The sequence below is a fragment of the Lytechinus pictus genome, chromosome 3 (genome assembly GCF_037042905.1).
Source record: "Lytechinus pictus isolate F3 Inbred chromosome 3, Lp3.0, whole genome shotgun sequence".
Lineage (NCBI taxonomy): Eukaryota > Metazoa > Echinodermata > Echinoidea > Temnopleuroida > Toxopneustidae > Lytechinus > Lytechinus pictus.
In genome coordinates, this window is record NC_087247.1 from 78435976 (window position 1) to 78460168 (window position 24193).

At 35.2% G+C, this 24193-nt stretch overlaps 1 protein-coding gene across 14 annotated transcripts in view; it reads left to right on the top strand.

The window, feature by feature from the left end:
- LOC129256662 (trichohyalin-like) overlaps window positions 1-24193 on the top strand; it is a 103537-nt gene that overhangs the window by 11177 nt on the left and 68167 nt on the right. For all 14 annotated transcript variants that reach the window (XM_054894823.2, XM_064097764.1, XM_064097767.1 and 11 more), the window contains exons 7-17: window positions 603-692; window positions 1531-1734; window positions 2385-2625; window positions 4410-4596; window positions 11705-11916; window positions 14111-14234; window positions 14581-14738; window positions 18989-19160; window positions 19602-19731; window positions 21735-21984; window positions 22359-22477. In XM_054894823.2, coding sequence (XP_054750798.2) covers window positions 603-692; window positions 1531-1734; window positions 2385-2625; window positions 4410-4596; window positions 11705-11916; window positions 14111-14234; window positions 14581-14738; window positions 18989-19160; window positions 19602-19731; window positions 21735-21984; window positions 22359-22477 — 1887 coding nt within the window. The remainder of the gene's footprint in view (window positions 1-602; window positions 693-1530; window positions 1735-2384; window positions 2626-4409; window positions 4597-11704; window positions 11917-14110; window positions 14235-14580; window positions 14739-18988; window positions 19161-19601; window positions 19732-21734; window positions 21985-22358; window positions 22478-24193) is intronic.

Sequence of the window (24193 nt, forward strand, 5' to 3'; positions counted from 1 at the left end):
CCAGAACAATCCAATAGATTCACCAGACAATTTCTTTTGTTCTGGTTCTGTCAAGGATTGCTAACTGGGTATATAGGTGGTATAAAAATACGAAATTAGCATAAATAACAAACATACTCATGTACAAAACATGAATCTTTAATGAAAATACACAATTTTAGATGGAATGTCATTTCAATATAATAGATCATTGTTTTCTATTTTGAAAATATTTCTCTTATCTAAGATGAAGTGGTGTTGTGATGTCCATTTTATTGTAGTAGTAGTAGTAGTAGTAGTAGAAGTAGTAGTAGTAGTAGTAGTAGGTAGAATTAGTAGTAGTAGTAGTAGTAGTAGTAGTAGTAGTAGTAGTAGTAATAGTAGTAGTAGTAGCAGCAGCAGCAGCAGCAGCAGCAGTAGTAGTAGTAGTAGTAGTAGTAAATTTATTATTACATATATGAAGTCCATGTACAGTTTACCTAGTTTGTTGATAACAGTAAAATCCTTAGATGTGATTTTTCTATATACATGTATTCATATTGAAGTGTTAGTTTATTCTTTCTGGGTTACAGACCTTTATACATTTATAATCATGATGTTCTCATATTTTTTTCTTCATGTAGGTGAGAGCATTTGGTCATCAATGAGGGAGAGTGAGCATGAAGAACAAGTCTTGAGAGTGAAGACCAAAGAGACTGAATACAGAGTCAAGGGTAAGTATTTCTTATTGTTTTCTTCTTTAGATTGAGTCTTTTCTTTTTAAGAGTATAGGCCTTGAATTTGTATTAATTTACAATATTCGTGTTACTCTACAAGTAGTGTCCTAATGCAATTGGATATTGATAATAATAATCTGCTTTTATGTAGCACTTAATACATTGGAACGATGTGTCTAAGCGCTTTACAGATATATTATTACCCTGGTCATTGGATTCAATCAGTCATTCCCGCACATAATGTATGCACATCCTCCATTCCTTGGGAAGTATTCCTGTCAACTTAATCCCAGTCAGTTGCTGTTGAGGCATAAACAGTACTGGACAAGCTACAATGACTTTCACATCCTACTGGATACACATTTAGCACCTATGTCGAGAGTGGCAAAAGGATGGATTAACCCCTTCCAAAGGACGCAAGACCACGGTGGAATCTGAACACACCCTCTTTTTTATACAAGAATGGCTAGGAGGTATAGCATTGAACCTCTTCCCTTTGTAATTCACTTAATATGTTCATAATTCATTAAGCTTGTCACTGTATAATTTTTCTGTTGGAAGCCACATTTTTTTCCCTGTATGAAATGACTCCAAACATGGTTTTATGCACAAATTTAAACCAGGTTTTTACAATATATCCCAAGTTCATGTTGCCTGCTGCACAGCCAGTGGCCTTGATTACACAACATTCATCGCTGTTTTCTGAATGACCCACAACTAGAAGTGATAAGTAATGTCAAGCTGGAGTATGAAGTAATATGAAATGTCACAATATTTTTCATTATGGTAATAGTCAAACATGACTGTATTGATCTTTGTATCCCTTGACTTCAAGGTGACTTTGAGAAGATCACACAGCTGTCTGTCTCCTACCAACTTTATAATAGTACTCTGATATCCATGATGGGGTATGAAAGATTGGCCCATCTAAAATACCTCAAAGAATTACAAGACAAAGAGAAGAAGATGAAATTAGATGGAAAGACATCAGATGAGATTTATCAAGTCTTTTCAGAAGAACACATGCAGAAGATTCAAGGTGAGTAGATTGCTCTTAAATCAGGTGACATTTTAATCTGAGGTCAATACTATGCTACTATGACAAATACAAGCAGTTAGTTTTAATGCATCCATATTTTACAAAGTGATAGACACAAAGGGGATAAAACAAGAATCATGCTGCAATTAAAACATAATATTGCATTTTGTGATAACTGCTAAGACAAAATAATGATAAGCTTTTCTTAATTCTCTTTTTCTTTCTGTTCTACTGTTTTCTCTCAGTTTAATTTGTAACATGCTTTTCCTTTTCATGAATTTGTATATTCATTTCTAACTTTGTTTAATTTGTAGGAAGTTGAAATTGCATGATTGATTGATCAATCGATTTTATTATTTATTTTCATTTGATTTGATATTTATTCATTAATTGTCTAAATGTTGTTTATTTATTTATTTGTTTGGTAGATGATGATGTCATATTATTTAAATAGACTCCAACAGTAAATGTGTACACACTCCAAGTAGGAAATATGATGAAGACTGAGTGAAGGATAACAGATATGTATTTATTGGGTAATGAACAAAAAAAAATTTGATCATGTGACCATGGTAATGATCACACTGTATTCTTTTGATTGATTGATAAATTCTCTACTGCATGCAATTTCTTATTCACAATCATTGCAGGAAGAGCCACTGCAGGTCAACTTTTGATTGACCTTCACAAGCGTCATGTATCTGAGAGAGAGTTTGTCCTCTCCTTACTGAAGGGAAGTCAAGGTCGTCCATTATTTGCTGCTGAGATGGTGACGGAATATGTCCATTATGTAACCCAGCAATTGATAGCAGCATGGGAACCATCTCAACTAGAGTATTCAGCTATGGCCATGGGAATCTCAGAGAGAACTCAAGATCTTAAATCATCCTGGTGAGAATCACATTCACTGTCAAACTTTGTTGCTGGATTGATTTATCACATTATTCATGACCCATTGAAAACAAAGCATGATTGTAGGGCTGGGGTGGTATTCTGAAAATTGTCTTAATTTTTCTTGTAACTTTTCTCGTAAGTCAGCGAGATAACAGCTCGCTAAAATTCTCTTAAATTGGTATTCTAAAAATTGTCTTATCTCTATAAGGATGTCCCGTATTTTATTTCTGACACGCCCAATATTTCATCATCAACCAATCATTAAGCTTGTTATATGCTTAGATCAACCAATAGAAGCGTCTCTTCTGAAAAGTAATGAAGTGCATAACAATGCGAGGCGTAATTTCCTTGCGCCCCCGACGCTTATGCTTATGCGCTTCTGTGCTAAAAATACACGTGGCTCTTCTTAAAGACATTTTCTCTGAAAAGATTCATCGTCTCGAACACCAATTTCTAATTGCTGAAAAGTCTACCAATCCGTTGTTATAATGTCTTTGGAATGTCTCCTTTTGTAAAACATGATGAAATTGCGGGATGCAGCAGGAAATAATTATTACAGACGGACAAATATCGCATGCAACAATAAGTTACAATAGCCCCCTACCTCTTGTAAATTTTCTTGTATTTTGCAAGGAAGTTAACAGAACGCAAAGATAAGAGAATTTTCAGAATACCTTTTATCTTGATATGTTATCTTGCGCAAAGGGATATTTATGCGTCGTTTTTACTTTACGCTTAATTCTAGCTCTGACATCATACGCGCTCAGCGAAGTTACAAGAAAATTTACAAGGAAAGATACAATAATTTTCGGAATACGTAAAACTCTAAAGATACAAGAATATTTCTCTTGAGACAATTTTCAGAATACGGCCCCAGATTATTATGTGCTTTCAAGCATACAAGTGGAGCCCTGTCTTACAAAGAGTTACATGTGATCCAATCAATCTCTTCCATACCATAATTTTTTTTTTTACTGGAAATTTACACAATCTCTGTAGTAAACAAAGAGAATCACAATGAATTTTCAAGAGAATGATGAATGTATGCATATACATTACATCATATCTAAAAAATATTTTGAACAAACATGCATACATTTTAAGCATTGATTTTGCTGGCCGTCCATAGTTGTGGTTGATCAGATCAATCGCAACTCTTTGTAAGGCGGGGCCCTGAACTTAATGATCAATAACCAATCCTTGTGTCTTGGCCCCTGTTGTTTTTATGTACAAAAACAATTATTTTGAGGAAAATATAATGACAGAAAAGAAAAGAAGGAGGGGGAGGGAGACCATGGTTACCTCATTGGCTACTAAATTCAGTGATTCCCATAGACTGTGTACAGTTGTTGTTTGGTTCCAGTAAGCAACTTACAGTGATGATGAGAAAGAGTAAATATAGTGAGGGTTGTGAAACTGAAAGAATGCAGGAAACATTGCATGAGAGAAACAGAGAAAGAAAAAATGAAAGGGTCCACAAGAGGCCGACCTAATCCCCTTGAATCATGAGAACTGTATTTTACAAATATCAAAGTGCCATGTCTGTCAGGCCCTGTGTAATCAGCATCCATAGGCATTTTTATCTAGATTACATTGGAGGATATAGATGTATGTATAACATTGCATTTTATTAAACAAAGTTTTGAAATCAGCTAAAATGAAATTGAAGAAAACTAACCCTTAACCTCTGAATTATTAAAATATCTAATCTAATCAACTTCAGAGACATCAAATCCGTTTTTATTCTCATTCTTTCTCGTCTTCATATTCCAAATGCCCAGCTACGACTATGATCGTGATCTTCATGAACTGCTTGGGTTGCATCGATTACATCAAGATGGTGCATCCAAGCGTCCAGACAAGCCTTCAGGGGAACACTTTCCAATGGAAGGCAGGAACCGTGGTATTGTGGATCTTCAGGTTGAGATCATGAGGGCTGTACTTAGAAAACAAATGCATGAGAGGATGGTGAGTATATACAAGTTCAGCACTATTGTAGCATTTGGGTTTTTTCTGACAGTTACCATAGTGCTCAATTGGTTGTGTCTATCCTAGTCTAAAAAGTTGATTTATCTACTTCTAGTTCGTCTACTAATTATTTGTTCTGATTGCCAATGCCCATTGAACATTTTCTTTGATTTCCAGTAAAGTTTTATTCCTTTTTTTTCTCGCCTGCAGAGCAGAGCAAGACTATATGCGCTGCTTTTCCGACGGCAGCGTCGTCAACATTGAAATCATAACCAAGGTTAAGTTTCTGAAATGTTATCATAACTTAAAAGTATATGGACCTAGTTCATAAAACTTGGCCTTAAGAGTAATCAAGTATTACTGAACATCTTGCTTGAGTTTCAGGTCACATGACCAAGGTCAAAGGTCATTTATGGACAATGACCTTAAACCATGTTGGGGAAATCGATATCAAAATCTTAACCAAGGTTAAGTTTTTGAAATGTTGACATAACTTAGAAAGTGTATGGTCTTAATTAATTAAACTTATACATAAAGGTAATCAAGTATTACTGAACATCATGCCTGAGATTCAGGCCACATGACCAAGGTCAGAGGTCACTTAGGGTCAATGAACTTTGGCCATGTTGGGGGTATTTGTGGAATTGTCATAACAACTTTTATGGATCTAGTTCATGAAACTTGGACGTAAGAGCAATCAAATATCCCTGAAAATCCTCTGCAAGTTTCAGGTCACGTGACCAAGGTCAAAGGTCATTTAGGGTCAACAAATTTTGGTAATGTTGGGGTGTTTGTGGAATTGTCATCATAACTTTAAAAGTTTATGGATGTAGTTCATGAAACTTGGGACATAAGAGCAACCATGTATCCCTGAATTTCCTGTACGCATTATAGGTCACATGACCAAGTTCAAATGTCATTTAAGGTGAATGAGGTTTGGCCATGTTAGGGGTATTTGTTGAATTGGCATCATAACTTTAAAAAGTCTATGGATGTAGTTCATGACACATAGACATGAGGCTGGGTGATCAAGTATGAATGATTGTTTTGAACATGTCTTAGGTCACATGATCATGGTCAAAGGCCATTTTTGGTCAATGGACATAATATTTTATTATCATATGAATGTTTTCTTAATTATTCAATAGCTGTTTTCAGAGTCAGCACTGCTGCTATATCAAATCGCGTAATGCAGGCAAGACTGCCAGAGGCATTCCACTTGTTTTCTAATATGTCTAACACGACTTAATCTCAATAGTTGGATGAACTCTTTAGGAACTAAATCTTTGTTTGACAAAGTAGAAAAATGATAAGTAGACAAAGCTGAGCATTACACCAAATGGGTATAGCCAATGTGGTATTAGACTATTTAAATAATATATAAATAAAATATAAACCACCAGAGTTCAGATAACTATTTTTCTCAAGCAATGAAAATCAAGAAAAGTTGTCAGATCTGATAAATTTTTAGATAATTAATGTTGATGAGACATGTTCACTTCTTAAAGGGATCGTTTAACTTTGTGAGCAGCTGATTAAAAAATTTCTCAAACTGAGTTGAAACGTGCGTATGAGTGCCTGTATTTGTCCTAAAAAACCCTGAAACAGACCACAATATAGGATGAAAAACTCTAATTTAGATACAAGTAGCAATTTATTAGCCTGATTTTGAGAACCGTCTAGTAGACGGGTTCAGCTTATGACCAGTTTTCTCCAATTCAAAAAGTCCGTTGGCTGTTTTGACTGCATTCTGTTGTGTGTATCTCCTATACACACACTATTAGCTGCACTGTACATTCAGTGAATACCTTGTACACACTGTATGTAGGTCATGCTGTGTTCATCTAGAATTATTGTGTTGTGTTGCACAGATTCCCTGTATACACATAGTCATTGAAACCAACTCCCAATAATTTTCAAACTTTGGTTTACATCTCCAAGGTTTTAAAACTGATCCTGTAAATATAATACTTTGAAACTTTTGGGATGGTATTTTTACACTATAAGCCTAATATTTAGCACATTTTCAGGAACCAAAAGGAGAATTTTTTAAATCAGAACAAAGTGAAATGATCACTTTAACTTATAGTCTGGTCTGTTAGCGAAATTATGTGGACACGGTGGACAAAAGCGTGATTTTTTCTCCAGACCTTTGTTTATGTATAAGAATTAAGAATGGGGTATGCTCCAAAAAATCTGGCTGCAGGAACAGAGAAAAAATGGGTGAAAATGTCAGAATTTATGAGTTTAGATTGGTCTGATATATAGACTAGCGCTAGTGCAAAACTCAATAGCAGTGCATTATTTTGCATTGGATTAGTTCTTGAATTCAGACCCTTTTTGAACAGATCTTCTGTTTGTCCTCGCATCTCAATGCACCAAATATCTGAATGCAGATGCTAACCAATCCCAAGGGTGGCGGTGGAGGGGGTTGAATGTTGGTGTGTATGTACATATTTTGGTCTTGGGGTAAAGATGTGCAAAACACATTTTTTGCATGTGTTGGAAATGGTGTTGCCATGGTAACAGTGTATTATGGCAAAAAAAGGTTAAAAATCTTGCAGTTAGAACTACTTCCTCTGTTTTTAACCGATTCTCATGAAATGTGGCACACACATTGGTCTTGAGGTGAAGATGTCTAAAGCACATATTTGTGTGTCTTTCAGAAATCTTGTTGCCATGGTAACAACACATTATATGGTGAAAATTTGGAAAAAAAACTTACAATTCAAACTGCTTCATCAGTTTTCAATCAATTCTCATGAAATTTGGCATACACATTGGTATTGAAGTAAAGATGTACAAGGCACTTTTTGTGTGTGTTTCAGAAATTGTGTTGCCATGGTAACAACATATCATATGGCAAAATTTAGGTAAAAAACTTGCAATTTGAACTACTTCATCAGTTTTGAACCAATTCTCGTGAAAATTTGGCTCACACATATGCCTTGGGGTAAAGATGTGCAAGAACCTTTTTTTTTGCATTTGTCAGAGAGTGCATTGCCAGGGTAGCCACATATGATTGCCAGAAATGCAGGAAAACTCATTGTGGATCAAACTACTTCCCCTGTTTTTAGTCAGTGCTCATAAAAGTTGGAAGAAATATTCATCTTGGGGTAAAGATGAATATTAAATTCTAAATGTCTTCTCTGCATTAAAATGTTCACGCCAGAGTGTGGGGGTACTAATCACCTTCATTAATATTTCTAGGTTTTGGGGGAGGGGGCGGGATTGGTCCTTAAAATCTGACATCAAAATAAAGAAGGTTAAAGGCGGTGGCCATTAGAAACATAAACATGATAAACACTCTTAAAATATGCATCCCCTCAAGGGCATAGGCTGGAGGTACACTGGGTGAATGTGAAACCTTCCGCTGAGGCAGAGGAGTTCCAACACTGGCAAGCAAAACAAAATGTGTACCCCTTCTACTTTCAACAGCTGATTTTCCAAACCTTAGTTCCACCTCCCTAAGATGTGCACCCCTCCCCATACCACTTTTAGTTCTACCTCCCCATGCTCAAACCAGTCTACCTACACCTTTGCCCCTCAGGTGTCTTTGATTTTTTTTTTTTTTTTGGGGGGGGGGGGGTCTTTAGAAAATGACCTCATAAAAGTTAAAAGTTAAAGGATTATGACTAGGAACTGAACCCCCCCCCCCCCGAAAAAATAGGGGGCTGATATATTTTTTGAGCAGAAAATGCCCCCCCCCCCTTAAAAGGTAAGAAGAGTCCTTTGCACTTCAGACCATTCATTTGAAGTTTAATGCATTCTCATTTGATAAAAAAATGTTTACGGTACCCAATTAACCATTGTTTATTTATATTCTCCTACTCAGTCTTTTATTCATATTCATATTCCGTTCCTACTCTTTCTTTTTAACTTTCACATCACTCTTGATTTTGAGCTTCACCATACCATCTCCTTCTGTTTCCTCTCTCTCTCCAAGTATATTTTTTCTGACATATTTTAAAGTGTACCTTTAATCGTGCAACTAATTATAGAAATATGAATATATACAAAAATCTCTGCACTTGTTTTAGAAATTCACTTGCAAATCCATGACTCAATAACATACCATATCAAAAATATACATATGTGCACAACAGATTTTAGCCTTATATTTTCTTTCATTTAATTTTTTCAGTATATTTCTGTGATAGCCCAAAACAAATGCAAATAATTTTCCATTGGAGTAAAGACAAACTTTACGTAAGGGATATGACTAGAATATAATTATATCTGGAGAAACTTTTATTTCTTTACATATAATTATATTCTAGTCATATTCCTTTCAGATGGTGGTAACTGCAGGATTGGGAAAACTCAGTGATATAATATAAAACTAAAATTTTCACAGAGGATTTTCGGAAAATAACTACATCCATTTTTGTCAAGCAACAGTTATTCCATTCTGAATGCTGCAACCTTGTTAATATGAATTTGATGTACCTTTACCAAAATATAATATCATGACAGTCGTTTCTTCAATTCTTTAAACTAGAAATTGAATATTGCTAATAGTATCGACAGAGTGTAGCCAAAATGGAGTTTAAAAGATTATGAAGAAAAAAAAAAAAATGTCATGGTATTATATTTTGGTGTAGGTGTAAGCATTCAAAATGGAATAATTGTTGCTAGATAATAATGAATTAAAATAGCAAAGAAAAATGTACTTAGAAAGGGAGACAAAGAGGGGGGGGGGAAGAGAGGAAACAAAACAAGAAGGTATGGTAAAGCTCAAAAGTGCAAAGAGTGATGAAAGACAGTCAGAGTAGGAACTGAAATGAACAAAGACTGAGTAGAAGAAGATAAATAAAACATTGATTAATTGGACACCGGAAACAATTTTTTTTTAAAGCAGAATGTTTTAGACTTTAAATTAATATGCTGAAGTGTAAAGGATTTTTCTCCCCCCACCCTTTTTTTGTTGGGGGGGGGGTTAAGTTCCTAGTCGTAATAATTTCCTTTCACTCTTTATGTGGCAATTTTCTAAAGCCCCCCCCCCCCCAAAAAAAAAAAAAAAAAAAAAAAAATGGAAGGGGTGTTTTTTTTAAAGAGTGTTAAAGTTCCTAATGGTCATGGCCTTTAACATTCTATATTTTGATGTTGTCAGTTTTTAAGGACCTTCTCTGCCCCCCTCCAAAAGAACCTATAAATATTATTAAAGGTGATTAATACCTTGCGCTATTATATGACGTTATAAAAGGGAATCCAACCCAAATAAACAATTGTTTTAGAAGAAAATGAAAAATCAGACACGTTTATAGGTCAAAGTTTGAACAATATCGGACAAACCATAAGAAAGTTGTGAATATATAAAAGTTGTAAACATTGGTAATCACTATACCTATGAAGACTTTTAATTGACCGCATATGTGATGTCATAGTGATGTAAAACAAGGACCATTCTTCCATGTACTGGAATAATTAATTGGCTAAAATCACTTTTTTTCAAAAGTTTTACTTCAAATTATATCTCGCTCATTAGGACATAAAACATTATACTACCCCGGTTTATATTACAGCCCCAATGGAATAGGGATTTAGGAGAAAATCAAAATTCCTAATAATTAAGTACTAGTCTTATGGGAAAGTTATCCTTGCGCCCTCACTCCTTGTCATAATTTACTTACCCAGTTGCCAATAAGAATTTTACATACTAGTAGCCTTAGGGATCTTAATTATAAAGCAGCCATAACTTTATTTTGCTTGTCCGATTTCTTTCAAACTTTCATCATTCTTATTTTTCTCCTTTTCCATGCACACATTATGACCAAGGCTGGATTCCCTTTTACTACTGAATATGAATCTTTACACAAAATGAATATTTGTGTCAACTTTTATGAGCACAGGCTAAAAACAGAGAAGTAGATTGATCCACAATGAGTTTTCCCCATATTTCTGGCTATATGTGGTTACCAAGGCAATGCACTCTCTGACAAATGCAAAAAAAAAAAAAAAAGGTTCTTGCACATCTTTACCTCAAGGTCAATGTATGAGCCATAATTATTTCATGAGAATTGGTTCAAAACAAAAAAAACTGATGAAGTAGTTCAAATGCAAGTTTTTACCTAAATTTTGCCATATGATATGTTGTTACCATGGCAACACAATTTCTGAAACACACATAAAAAGTGCCTTGTACATCTTTACTTCAATACCAATGTGTGTGCCAAATTTCATGAGAATTGATTGAAAACTGATGAAGCAGTTTGAATAGTAGGTTTTTTCCAAATTTTCACCAAATGATATGTTGTTACCATGGCAACAAGATTTCTGAAAGACACACAAATATGTGCCTTAGACATCTTCACCTCAAGACCAATGTGTGTGCCACATTTCATGAGAATCGGTTAAAAACAGAGGAAGTATTTCTAACTGCAAGATTTTTACCTTATTTTTGCCATAATACACTGTTACCATGGCAACACCATTTCCAACACATGCAAAAAATGTGTTTTGCACATCTTTACCCCAAGACCAAAATATGTACATACACACCAACATTCAACCCCCTCCACCGCCACCCTTGGGATTGGTTAGCATCTGCATTCAGATATTTGGTGCATTGAGATGCGAGGTCAAACAGAAGATCTGTTCAAAAAGGGTCTGAATTCAAGAACTAATATAATGCAAAATAATGCACTGCTATTGAGTTTTGCACTAGCGCTAGTCTATATATCAGACCAATCTAAACTCATAAATTCTGACATTTTCACCCATTTTTTCTCTGTTCCTGCAGCCAGATTTTTTGGAGCATACCCCATTTTTAATTCTTATACATAAACAAAGGTCTGGAGAAAAAATCATGCTTTTGTCCACCGTGTCCACAAGTAGGGCATTTTTTACGCTAACAGACCGGACTATTATGTTAAAAAACAAAATAATAATAATAATACAATACATGGGGATTAAATGATGTGTTCATGCAGGTAAAATGTTGAAAGATCCACAGTTTTTCTTCTATACCTGAGGACTCAGTTAATATTTGAAATTATATTCATGAACTTGTTTTTTATTCATTTGCTATTGAATATCTGTCCATACTTAAGTAGTGCATATAATAGAAATTAATTCATAATACATTGATGCCTTGGATGTTGTTTAGATGATGAGTTACATGCTACAAGGCAAGGAAAGTACTGCATGGAGAGCTGCAGCTAATAGAAGACCTTCAAGAGAAGCCAAGGAACAACGTATCAATGAACTAAGAACACTTTGCTCAAATTGGAGACAAAGTCCTCTTGAGTACATTAGGAGCAAGCAGAATGCACATATTAAGATGCTGCTGGAAGGAACATGGCTGTATCATGCTAACAAGTATGTAATACTGTGTTATTCTTTTTTGATATGATAAGAATGGAAATAATGGTGAAGGCAGTAATGATGATGGTAGTGGTGATGATGTTGATGATGACATCAGTAATAGTGAGAGTAGTGATGGTGATGATTTATGATGATTTGAAGGAGGAGCCATATACTGCTGTAAGGTGATGATCCTTATAATGATGGACGCCTTCTAAATTGAAGATTGGCAGAGCTGCCAAACAACATGATTTTGTTATATTACCTTTTTTAGTGCCAATACAACATTACTTTCGGGAACATTACGTGTTTCCTCCGTTTAGAAAAATACCCCACCAACTTATAACACAGGAACCCCATTGCCTTGCGTTTTACCTCAATGGGAGCACAAGTGGGGTATTTACCACCCCATTATCATTTTTGGGGAGAGTTTTTTATTTCTCTCGTTTTAATTGAGGAGGAGTGGACTGACAGCTGATAAGAGCTGATAACACACAGCAACCACCACAAAAGGCTGATGACCTCAGCGGCGGAGTTGGATTGCAGCTGTCCATCTTATATATATAGTATAAACAAACTTTTAAAGGGATGGTCCGGGCTGAAAATATTTATATCTAAATAAATAGAGTAAAATTTACAGAGCAAAATGCTGAAAATTTTATCAAAATCGGATAACAAATAACGAAATTATTGAATTTTATAGTTTAACAATATTTTGTGAAAATAGTTATATGCTTATCGTCATGAATATTCATTCATGGTGGGCTGGTGATGTCACATCCCCACTTTACTTTTTCTTATTATATTACATGAAATAATAAATGTTTAACATTTTCATAAATGTGTAAATGATGTGTCTCCGTTATGATGAAATAAGTTGCGGCAATAAATAACTAACATACTTAATCAGTTGTCAGTCCAACTGCTTTAGTTCTTGGTAGAAAAATTTTGAATTAACCTAATTTCATATAAAGAATAAAAAAGAACAAGTGGGGATGTGACATCATCAGCCCACCTAATGAATATTCATAAAGACATGCCTAGAACTGTCCACCGGAATAATGCAAATTTTTAAAATTCAGCAAACTGATGATGTCATATCCCCACTTGTTCTTTTGTATTTTATTATATGAAATTAGGTTTATTCAAAAAATTTCTGCCAAGGACTAAAAAAAATATTTTGCTTTTTATTGCTGCAACTTATTTCATCATGATGGAGACACATCATTTACACATGTATGAAAAATGAAACAATTATGATTTCATATAATAACATAAGAAAAGGGAAAGTGGGGATGTGACATCAGCCCACCTAATGAATATTCATGACGAGGTGCTTTCGTTTTCACAAAATATTGCTAATTTTAAAATTCAATAACTTCATTATTTGTCATCCCATTTTGATGAAATTTTCAGCATTTTGCTCTGTGAATTTTACTCTATTTATTTATATATAAATATCTTCATCCTGAAGTATCCCTTTAAGCATTACCATTCCTGCAAAGGATTGCTGATATAGGGATGGGTTGGTGAGAATTGTTAGGAACTCGAAATTTGGGTTTCAATAGTTCAAACATGAATTTTCCTAATGAAGAAACAATGTAGCCATGGGGAAAATAAGTCTCATAGCCTTGAAAAGATTAAGGTTTTTTTGGTCAAGTAAGGTTGGCATCTCTGTGTTTGGGAAATGATGATAAAAATGGGGATGATGAAAAAAAAGATGATCATAATGATGGATGTTGAATATGTAGAAAACATACTGTATTTGAGATAGAATGTAGGGTTAATTCATAATAAAAGTTGTTTCTTAGTTGATTACATGCAGTTACGTGTACATTAGGATATTTCAAATTACATGTACTCTGAATTTAATTGATTTATTATCCAATTAATAGAAATATATTTCTTGCTGGTGATGAGCAAACACAGAAGAGCCTTTCATGAAATGACTTGTTACCCAACAAGTCATGTTTTATCCATCAGCTACCATAGAATCAGATCTGTCAATTTGTTAGAAGAATAATGTTGGTGAAACACTCTTGGTTTACAATTTAAATTTTCTTTTGAAAGAAAAAAATAATAAAAATATATCTTATTACTTTTTATGTACAATTTTTCTGAAAACAAATTAGCTTTATTGATTTTCATTTTTCCTAGTAAAGACCAAGATGACAAAAATTATGTTTGTTTATGGTTATTGTTTTTTCAGACAACTTGACATCCGAGGAGGTCACAACTTGACATTGACCCAAGTCTCTGCACATCTCATGGCTGATCTTCAGCAACATCACTCTAGGGAGCTAGAGAGAATCCTGCTTGAAATGCAACATAAGGTAACCAACTAGCTAGGGGTGTATGATATTAGATTGAAGAGTGAAGGGGAAGGGCTCTGCACATATAATGAAATGCTTGGACTTCTTCCTGTAATTTAAATTGATGATGATTTTTTAACCCAAGTGTCACAGCAGGAATTTCTACACAACAGCAAGTTTTTTAAACCATCCTTTCTGTATCTATATTTTTTTTAACTTCTGAATTATTGACCATCAATATGTCAAAGAATTTAATATTTCGGCAACAATGAAAAATGATTTTGGATGAAAATGTTGCTTGTGTAATAATCTGTTGAACATTTATATTAGATTTATAACTGACATTTCACTTTGATAACCCCTAAAGGACTCCAAAGATCTAATGTCAATCTGGCGTCGTGAATACGGTGCATTGAATGAAGAGTTTTTGGATGGTATATCAGCAGTGATCCTTGGAACCTTTGAACTCTCTTTTGAAGAACTTGAAATAGTAGCAGCCGTGGAAGCCAAGTATGATGTCCTCAGGTAATTCAGCAACATTTTTTTTTTCATTTTAGAGAGAAAGAGGGGGGATAATATGTCCGGTTCCTCTATGGTTCTGATAAAGATTCTGAGACTTAAAATAATTTTTTTTAAAGAAGAGGAGGAATGTGATTCTTGTATCGTCCAGAGGGCATATTTAATAACAGATTTAATGATTGATCTTGCTGATTAAAGAAAATGATGATGTAGATTGAGTAAAGTATGGTGAAAACCTTACCCCTCCCATGTTTCAGTCTACTTTGCCATAACCGTAATTGTACAATATTTGTTTATTGGTCTTCAGTGAGGGCTCGCACGAATCTGGAAAACAGTATTGAATTTCACTTTTTTTTAGTCTTGGCCCATGAAAAGCCATTTCTTACTCTCTTTTTTCTGTCATTCAAATTTTACATGTATATTTTTTTCCATATTTGGTCCGCTTTGAATACCAGTTGCAGAATTGTACCTGCTAAAGGCTCAAGTTCTTAATGCAGATAACTGATATTTATTAACTAACACAAGGTAGGTCTCTGGCAGCATTTCCTAAGCAGACTATTAAGAGCAGAGATCAGGGCTCTTTCCGAATGCTAAGGGTAAAGGATCTTACTTATTTACAAAATGTTAAGAGAGCTTAAAGTATACATCCGAAGAATCAAAAGTATTTTATAATGACTTTATGTGGTCATCATTGTAAAGGGGAAGTATTACTAATCAGATATATAACTTCACTTTTCAAAATAGTGATCAGAGTTTGCAGAAATCAGCTCTCAAAAATGATTTATTTTCATGCCATATTTCTGCCTTCCACCGGTCCTCTTGCGAGCTCCAGCTGAGTGACGTCACACAATGAGCAGTGAGCAGCTGAGCAGACAGCAGCCCATTGGAGACGATCTTTCCAATCAGCGTTTTTTGCTCTTAGAATTGTTTATTGCTCTTAATATTGGTCTTGTTATATAGATAAAAGTTTGAATTTACTGAACAGTGAAAAAAAGTGCACATTTAACGTATTTTGGTAACCGATATTTAGCTTAGAATTTTTTTTTTTTTTCAAGAAATATATGTGAATAAACAAAGCATATTTTCACGTAGAAATCACACTTACGTCACATTGATATTATAATCAATATAAAGCATAGACATTCTTCTTTATGACTGAACAAAAATTATGAAATTTCATTAAGTAGCAAAGTCAGGAACCACAAAAAAAACACGGCAATATCCATCGCGAAATGACTGAAAATTGCAGTTGAATTGCCGAAGCATTATTAGGCAACAGCGGCGAGCGGACTTTATTTCATATATCTTAAAAATGCCTTTCCGGTAGGGCAATTGTCTGTGGCCAAATGCGTTGGCCATTGTTTTGTCATGTGTGAGGACCCTGGTTCGAAACTCAGATTTTTTTTTCTGGGCATTTTTTTTTTTATTCCTTCCCTGTCCCTACCCATCTTTTTTTTTCTATTTATTTTCTTGTGAAATTCTATTCAGACCTGTATTTATCAAATCTTGCTTCTTAATTGCTGCTTTTGATTTTCAAGTTCTTGATTAGATTATTTCTACTCTTATTTGGGATGGGAGGGGTAGAGTTAAAAGTCAAGTCCACATCAACTAAAAATTATTTGAATAGAGTAATTTCCCTTGTTGTTTTTACTCAAAACAGTCATATACACAAAACAATGATATGCAAATTAGAGTTGTCACTCATATCACATTCGTTTCTATTTTTTGTGGCATTTTGTTTTTTATTCTTTGCAGATTTGACGATAGGAAACTCTTCATCTGATCACAATAGGTTATATTTACGGAACTGTTAAAATAGTAATTATATAAATTTTAATCAAAGTTTTTATGAAATTTCCTGCAATATCTTGTTATTTTTCTTTAAATTCAAATTAATTTTTGATTGCGTGGACTTCTCCTTTACTCTTAATGTAGGGAATGCATAGCAAAATTTATCCAGAAACAAAATTGTCTTAGAATATGCAAATCAGTAATTGGACACATGTTCACTTTTCTTTCATCCAGGCCACTTCCTCACATCCACCAGGCTTTCAGTCTTATAACAAAAATGATGAACCATCACACAACAGCACACAACATTCACAGTGCTTCACAATAAATATTTCACTTCTGTTCATACATGCAATAAATATTGTGGAAAACAAATAAAAGGCGTACCCATATTCAAATACCGTTTAAAAGGACAAATATATTATACCTTTCGAGAAAAATCAGCACGTTAAATATCTGATAACAAAACATAATTATGGGGCACTGCAAGAAACTTATGTTCAATTGCAAATCAAGCGTAAGTCTTAAATTCAAATTCAAGCGTAATAAGGTCGAGTTGCAATTGCAATTCAACTACATGTTTAATCAAAGGACTTACCCTTGATTTGGGACGTGTGATTGAGTATAACATTTCTCGCAAAATGCCCTAGTAACATTAAAATTGTTCTTTCGTTTTAAATTGTGTGTTATTATTTTTGACAAGCTGTATTCCTGTCCAAGTCAAATTTCTTAGTTCTCTCCAAAACTGTGCTCAAAATTGTTTCCAAGATTGATAAAGAAAATTTTTCTTTTGTATCATTATCAGTCCACAACTTGCAAACCGTAGGTCCTGGAAAGAGTGAAGAAAAAAATGGCTATATCCAAATCATAGTAAAAGGACATGATGGAATCTCCCAGATTGAGGTAGCAAGCAGAGACCAGAAGTCACCAGAGTCAGCAAGTGTGCAGATCTGTGTGTAGAAGAGAGAAAAAAAGAAATAGTTTAAATAATCAAATCAAAGTATGAATGTAATTATCGTGATGATTGATGACGTGCGGTGGCATGTAATTCCCGGTCAACAACAAATGATAGTAGGTTTAGACACCTGAAAAGTTCCACTCAGAACACTGGTGCTCTACCTCAAGTGATGTTTGTGTAGGCCCCACTCCACTTCACTTGAGGTACGGTGCTCTCTGAGTCTCTGTGTCATTACAAAGATTGCATTTATCTTCATTGTTGAAGGCATTACGCATGCATATATGCAGCAACACTCTAATCAGAAAGAAACACCAGACTCTAATTTTGGCCCACCCAAGGGTTCATTACATGCCGCCGTATTAGTATTAGTATACTAACCTCGCACCACGAACCGCGTTTGGCAGTGGATTTCTAACTAGTGGGTCGCGCGTGCTGGGATCTCACTTCTTGGGTCCACAACACATGACTTCTATGGCTTGATTTTTCTGTGCGCGGCGGCATGTAATGAACCCTTGGGTGGGTAATCACTGCTGAAAATTTGTCTGGTTTCATGACATCAGCATCATGGTGATATAATTCTGTGTATAATAAAAACTTAAACATTCCTCTGAAACAGCAGATTTTCAGCCATGGTCCATACCAGTGCTCCTAAATAATTTAATTGCCTGCCTGAGTCCTGACCAGTTTTAGAAATCTGAAGAAAAAATCTGCTGGAATTGTGCAAAAACATTATTTCTAGAATAAAGACTTTTTAATTTTAATAGTAGTTATGCCAAAATGCATGATTCTAAACTTATATCAGATCTGTATCTGTCATCTGACCTGAATGCATCGTCAGAACAAGTACAGTTTCCAAACATGCTTACCTTGACTTTTGACTGGATCAAACAGCGTAACCTGCAACATGCATCGGGAGCAAGTGAATGGGACCGTGCAGCTTGGAGTTTTTCAATAGTTAGTAGAGCAACACAACGAAGACTGTCGAGTGGACAAAATCGATCTTTCCAGTTCACAATTCAATAAAAACCGGGCAAAATAACACAGTTCTGGTTCCCTTATAGTCTGAAGTTGTCGAAAACAGAATTCGGATATCACAATACATGAAGAAAACGGTAAATTCAAAGAAAAATAGAGACCAGGAAGGTGAATCAGCTATCAGTGTACTGCTGGCTTGCACAGAGCTACAGAGCGGCTGAGTGAGTCGATCATCATGTGACGTCATTATTCTCGACTGTATTTGATCGCGTTATTTGTCTGTCTGGGGGGCTGAGAATGGTCTCTAATAATTTCATTTCTTGCATTTCCACGACATCAATAAGACTTTTTAGTGACATATTTGTGTATAAAAAGACAAGACCTTTCCATTCATATATAATTTGTCTATAATCATCACTTTTGTGAATTTTCTTTGGATGTATACTTTAAGCATTTGAGTTTTCTACTTACTATTTATAACTGTCTATTGATTCTTATCATCATCATCTCTATATGTCTTTTGTTTCAACAGGGACAAGCTGTTGATGGATGCTCTATTGAAGCAATATGGAGAAGCTGAATGGAAGAAGATGTCTGAAGGAGACAGGCAAAGACTTCTTATCAAACTCAAGCTAGAAGAGAGACGTCTAAGACAAGAAGGAAAGTTTGATCAGGCAGCCAAACTTCTTGGAGATAGCATTAAGGTAGCCCTTCTTGGATTATATTTGCAAAACATTTATGCTTTTTGGGAGGGTGAGGGTAGTGTGGTTAGTCATGTTATTTACCAATTACCTGACCAGGAGAAGGTTCGATTGTTTTCATGTGATATATCAAGCAATATTAACTGTCGTAACTGTTATAGTCGTCATTAAAATTTGTTTGAAAGTGTGTAGAGATTAAATGGTTCTCTCCATTTTAATGTTATTTTCATGTTCTGTTTTACCAGTATGCAAATTAAAAGTGCTCTCTTTTTAAATTTCAAGTGATTCAGTCACAAACCATGTCACAGTCCTATTGTCATTCATATGAATTGTACTTAGAATTTCATCTGCTTTTTTTTACGTATTTTACATTCCTAACAAGTCACTGATCATTCTTTAAATCTTAGCACTTAATGACATATTTTATGAAATAATCTTTTATAGGATAAGGAAGCCCTTCAGCAGTTGATGGGAAAGAATCGTGAAGAATTTCAGAAAAGACTTCAGCAGAGGTTGATGGAAAGAGAGAAGCGTAAAGCCATGGGACTAGACTCTGATACAGAGAGTGATACAGGTTAGATTATTATTGCTCATGTACACATCGCAAGAATGATTTCAGGTTTGCCAAGCCATATTCTGGATAGTGAATATGTTAATTTAGCTGAAGTAGTACAAGCATTGGAGCCTCCATACTCACTGTGGTTGTATTGATAATATGATTTGTCTCTTTAAATATACAAATCATGAATCCTGACCCCATTTAAAAAGTTGAAACTGATGTCTCTACAGATAACCATCCTTCTAATAATTTAGATCATAGTGAGTCTTATTGTTTTGCAATTTTCATTATGTTTTTAATGTCATTATGTAACCCCACCTCCTCATTGCTTCAAGTGAAAACTGTAGCATTAAACTTCAGTTTTATATATCTTACTAGTATATATCTTACTAAATCATGGAACATATCGTTCTGAGCCACATCTCAAAGCACATTGCAGTAAATAACATTCTTGCCGATGCACAACACGGTTTTCGACAAGGGTTATCAACTGTAACACAACTTACCTCGGTGGTCCATGAGTGGTCTCAAACACTTCAAAGTCGTAGTCAGTCTGATGCTGTATTTCTGGATTTCCAGAAAGCCTTCGACAGAGTACCGCATGAGCGTCTTTCCATCGAACTACAATATTATGGCATTTCTGGGGATTCTCTCAACTGGATCCGTGCTTTTTTTATTGGAAGGTCACAGTCAGCCGTTGTTGATGGGAGTCAATCATCATGGAAGGAGGTCTCATCAGGAGTACCGCAGGGTTCAGTTATCGGCCCTACTCTCTTCCTACTCTATATCAATGACATTAAAGATGACATTTCATGATCCATACGTCTCTTTGCTGATGATTGTGTAATCTTTCGTGAAATTTCATCAGACTCTGACTATAATGCTTTGCAACAGGACCTTCATACTTTAACTTCATGGTCATCAACTTGGCTCATGCACTTTAACGTTAGAAAATGTGGTGTGATGTCTTTTACTCGGAAACGCAGTCCAAGGATCTACCAATATCACATCCAGGATGATATTGTCCCAAGAGTCTCGGAGTATAAGTACCTGGGAGTAACTGTAACACCAGATCTTCGCTGGAATACACATTGCCAAAATATCAGGCAAAAAGCCAGCAAGACCCTAGGACTTATCCGCCGAACTCTTTGCCATGCTCAAGAGAAGTGAAGTCGAGAGCTTACACAGCCCTGGTTCGACCCCAGCTTGAATACGCCTCAGAGGCATGGAATCCCTACACCTTGACTGCCATCAGAAACCTTGAGCAAGTGCAAAGGACAGCAGCTCGGTTTGTTGCCCATGACTACAGGTGGTCTACGTCATCCTTACACCTGTTGTCTGCTCACGGATGGGACACGCTACATCATCGGCGACTCCTGGACCAATGCTCTCTTCGTTTCAAGATTCACTACAGACTGGTCAACATGCCAATGCCAGCTATAGTCACTCCGGCAACATACCTTGCAAGGAAGGACCATACACTGAAATTTGCTGTGCCAAAATCGTCAATTGATTCCTTCAAATACTCCTTCTTCCCAAGGACAATCCGAATATGGAACCACCTGCCTGGCGAAGTTGTATACAAAACAGGTCTACCAGCATTCAAAGAGGCTGCACTTCCCATCATTAGAAATCTGCAGCCTCCAACCGGATCTCTTGTTCTTTAAGATGTATCCAGGTTTTTACTTGCACATTGCACTCTCCTTTTATTGTAAAATAGAGATCTTCACTACGACACCAATCTTTTACGACATATTGCAAAGTTCATTCCAGTTTAGCTTTTTGGAGCTGCAAGAGGAATTATCGCATCAAGTATCAAGTATTTAGAAAGTACAATGAAAGTTTACAAAATATACGTTTTATTACATTTTATAGTGCTCGGATTTCATATCATCAAAACAATCAGTTTCTGTATCTTTTATGTTTGGCAGGTTAAATGTTTAGTGCAAGCATGAATATATTTTACATGCAGGAAGTTATTTTCTGGGGCTTATCACTTTTAAAATATTTCTAAACAGAAATGCAAGAAGAAGAAGGAAAACGAGGCAACATCCTGAAAGACCTACAGAATAGACATGATGAGGAATTGAATGCTATTATGATGTTATTACGGCAACAGCAGAACCAATACCTGAATGAAAGGGAACGTCAGGAACTACTGTTAAGACTAAGAAGAGAAAAACGGAGAGCTGCTAAAGAATCTAACTTTGATGAAGCAGCTATCTTACTTGGTCTGGCTGAAAGAAACAAAGTGAACATGGAAGAAAAGTAAGATCCTGGACTTATTTGTATAATACTCTTGTCTGGCATATGATTTTCTGGTTAAGAATATCATAAGCCGTATCGATAACTCTTAAGCTTTATCTATGGAGAATTCACAGACATCACAAATCCTCAAAATATATTGTAGTTTTGTACTGAATAGTATTTGATATTTACAATTGAACTTCACATATTGATATGATGCTGTCATACAGATCATTGAGTTAATAAATTAGAATAATGCTCATGCAATTTATCAAGCATTTATTCCGTTGCACAAGCTTAAAAGGAATATACCAGTCATGTAATGCATTTACTGCACCTGGGTCAAGTGGAAAGCTCTGATGTTGATATTTTCATTGTTAACTTGTACCCCATAGACTGAAGGCAGAACGTGAACGTCAACTGAAGCTAGCCAGAGAAAGAATTGCAGCAAGGAAGAAGAAATCAGGCCAAGTTATAGACAATGACTTTGATGATCCTAGCTTACCACCAAAAGGTTTGCTGCTAATTTACTTATCTTTCAGAATTTCTTCAATTTGTTTGTCATCAATTTTTTTTTTACCAACTTTGACCCTTAGCTTTGAATACTAGCATATTCTGTCACATTGTTTTGTGAATATAAATGTATAATAATAACATTTGGTACATGATATTTCATGTTGCCATGTCCACTGTGGTAGAAATGATCAAGGCACTTTAAGAAGACAGAGGGAATGGAAGAAAAGAGAGAGAGTGAGAAGTGTCCTTTAACCCTAACTAGGCCGGGCTTTTTTGGCTGGGGGGGGGGTTGATTCAAAACCCCCCCCCCCCCCCCCGAGATCTCGGCCGCCGATCACGCGAGCGCCGCAAAAATTTGCACGCTGGTAGTGTGTGATGTAATCTACAAGGCTGTATGGTAAAATTTTCCAAAATAATGAGATTTTTTTTTATATGAATTAATTACATGTATGCTAATTTATGCATAAATCATACTTTTTGCTCTAATTCACTTAATAAAGCTCCTAGAATGCTAATTTTTGGTAAAAATATTCTTTGTAGCATTCTTAACAATCGCAATTGAAAAAAACTTCGGTATGGAAATCAATTTCATATGTATTTTTTTGTTTTATGAATTTCTTATGAATTTTTTTATTTTTCAACCTTATGTTTTTCTTTGTTTTTTTCGCCAGATTTATTGCACAACCTCTTTGAAGCATAATTATGCTAAAATCAATTGATTTCAGCTGTTTAGAGTAAAAATAATCATATCTTTATGAATAAGATGAGAAAACTCAATTTGCATTGACTTTGTACACAAAATCATGTTTTGGAACAATTTTTGGTCTGACATGCACTTACGAAATGTTGCATAATTTCGGAACCGCGTAACCAGGCGTCGTAAATTTGGTCTCAAAAGATGCGCGAGACTTTAAAGTATAAACTCTGCGAGTGGCGCGGTAAAAAAAAATCACATTTTCTGCTCATATTCTAGCTCTTCAGTGGCGTTATTCAGTGTTGTTTTGTTCCGATCATTAGCTTTTTTGACATTTTGAGTGACTAGGGTTGCAAAGGGCTGGAAACTTTCCGGAAATTTTGGAAAATTTCCATGGAAAGTTTCAGGAATTTTCAGCTGCCGGGAATTTTGGGAATTTTCGGGAATTTTCATTTTTTCACCAAAAGTGATAAATTCTGTTTTGAATACAAAATTATGAATTGATATCCTCAAATATTATACTTTCCATTTGTATTTAAACTATTCTTCATTCTTGAAATTGCCCAAGGTATAAAATATTCATCAAACTGTACATGCAATACATTATAGTATCTGTACATGTACATGTATGTATCCAGTAACATGATGGAGCATTATGTACAAAATGAAGCTTATCAATTCAACATAAAAAAAATCAAACTTTTCAATACCTATTTTTCATTTTTCTTTAAATGTCAAGGGGTTCTTATACATGTATGTGAGAACCTGCCATTATATAATAACATTGCCCCCTACATGTAGTGTGCACGCACAGACCCTTATTGAAATTTTGATCCACAAGTGGGTCTTCACACAAGACTAGCACGAATACAACTTTCTGTTCAACAAAAGGACCTGTACACAAGTCATTGGCAGAAACCTTAGGCTGCATATTCAGACCACTTTCCTTGAGTACAGGGTTTGCTAGTCTGCTATGCAAAGCCTTCACCTGAGTTAAGGGTCTGAATGTGCAGTCTACTC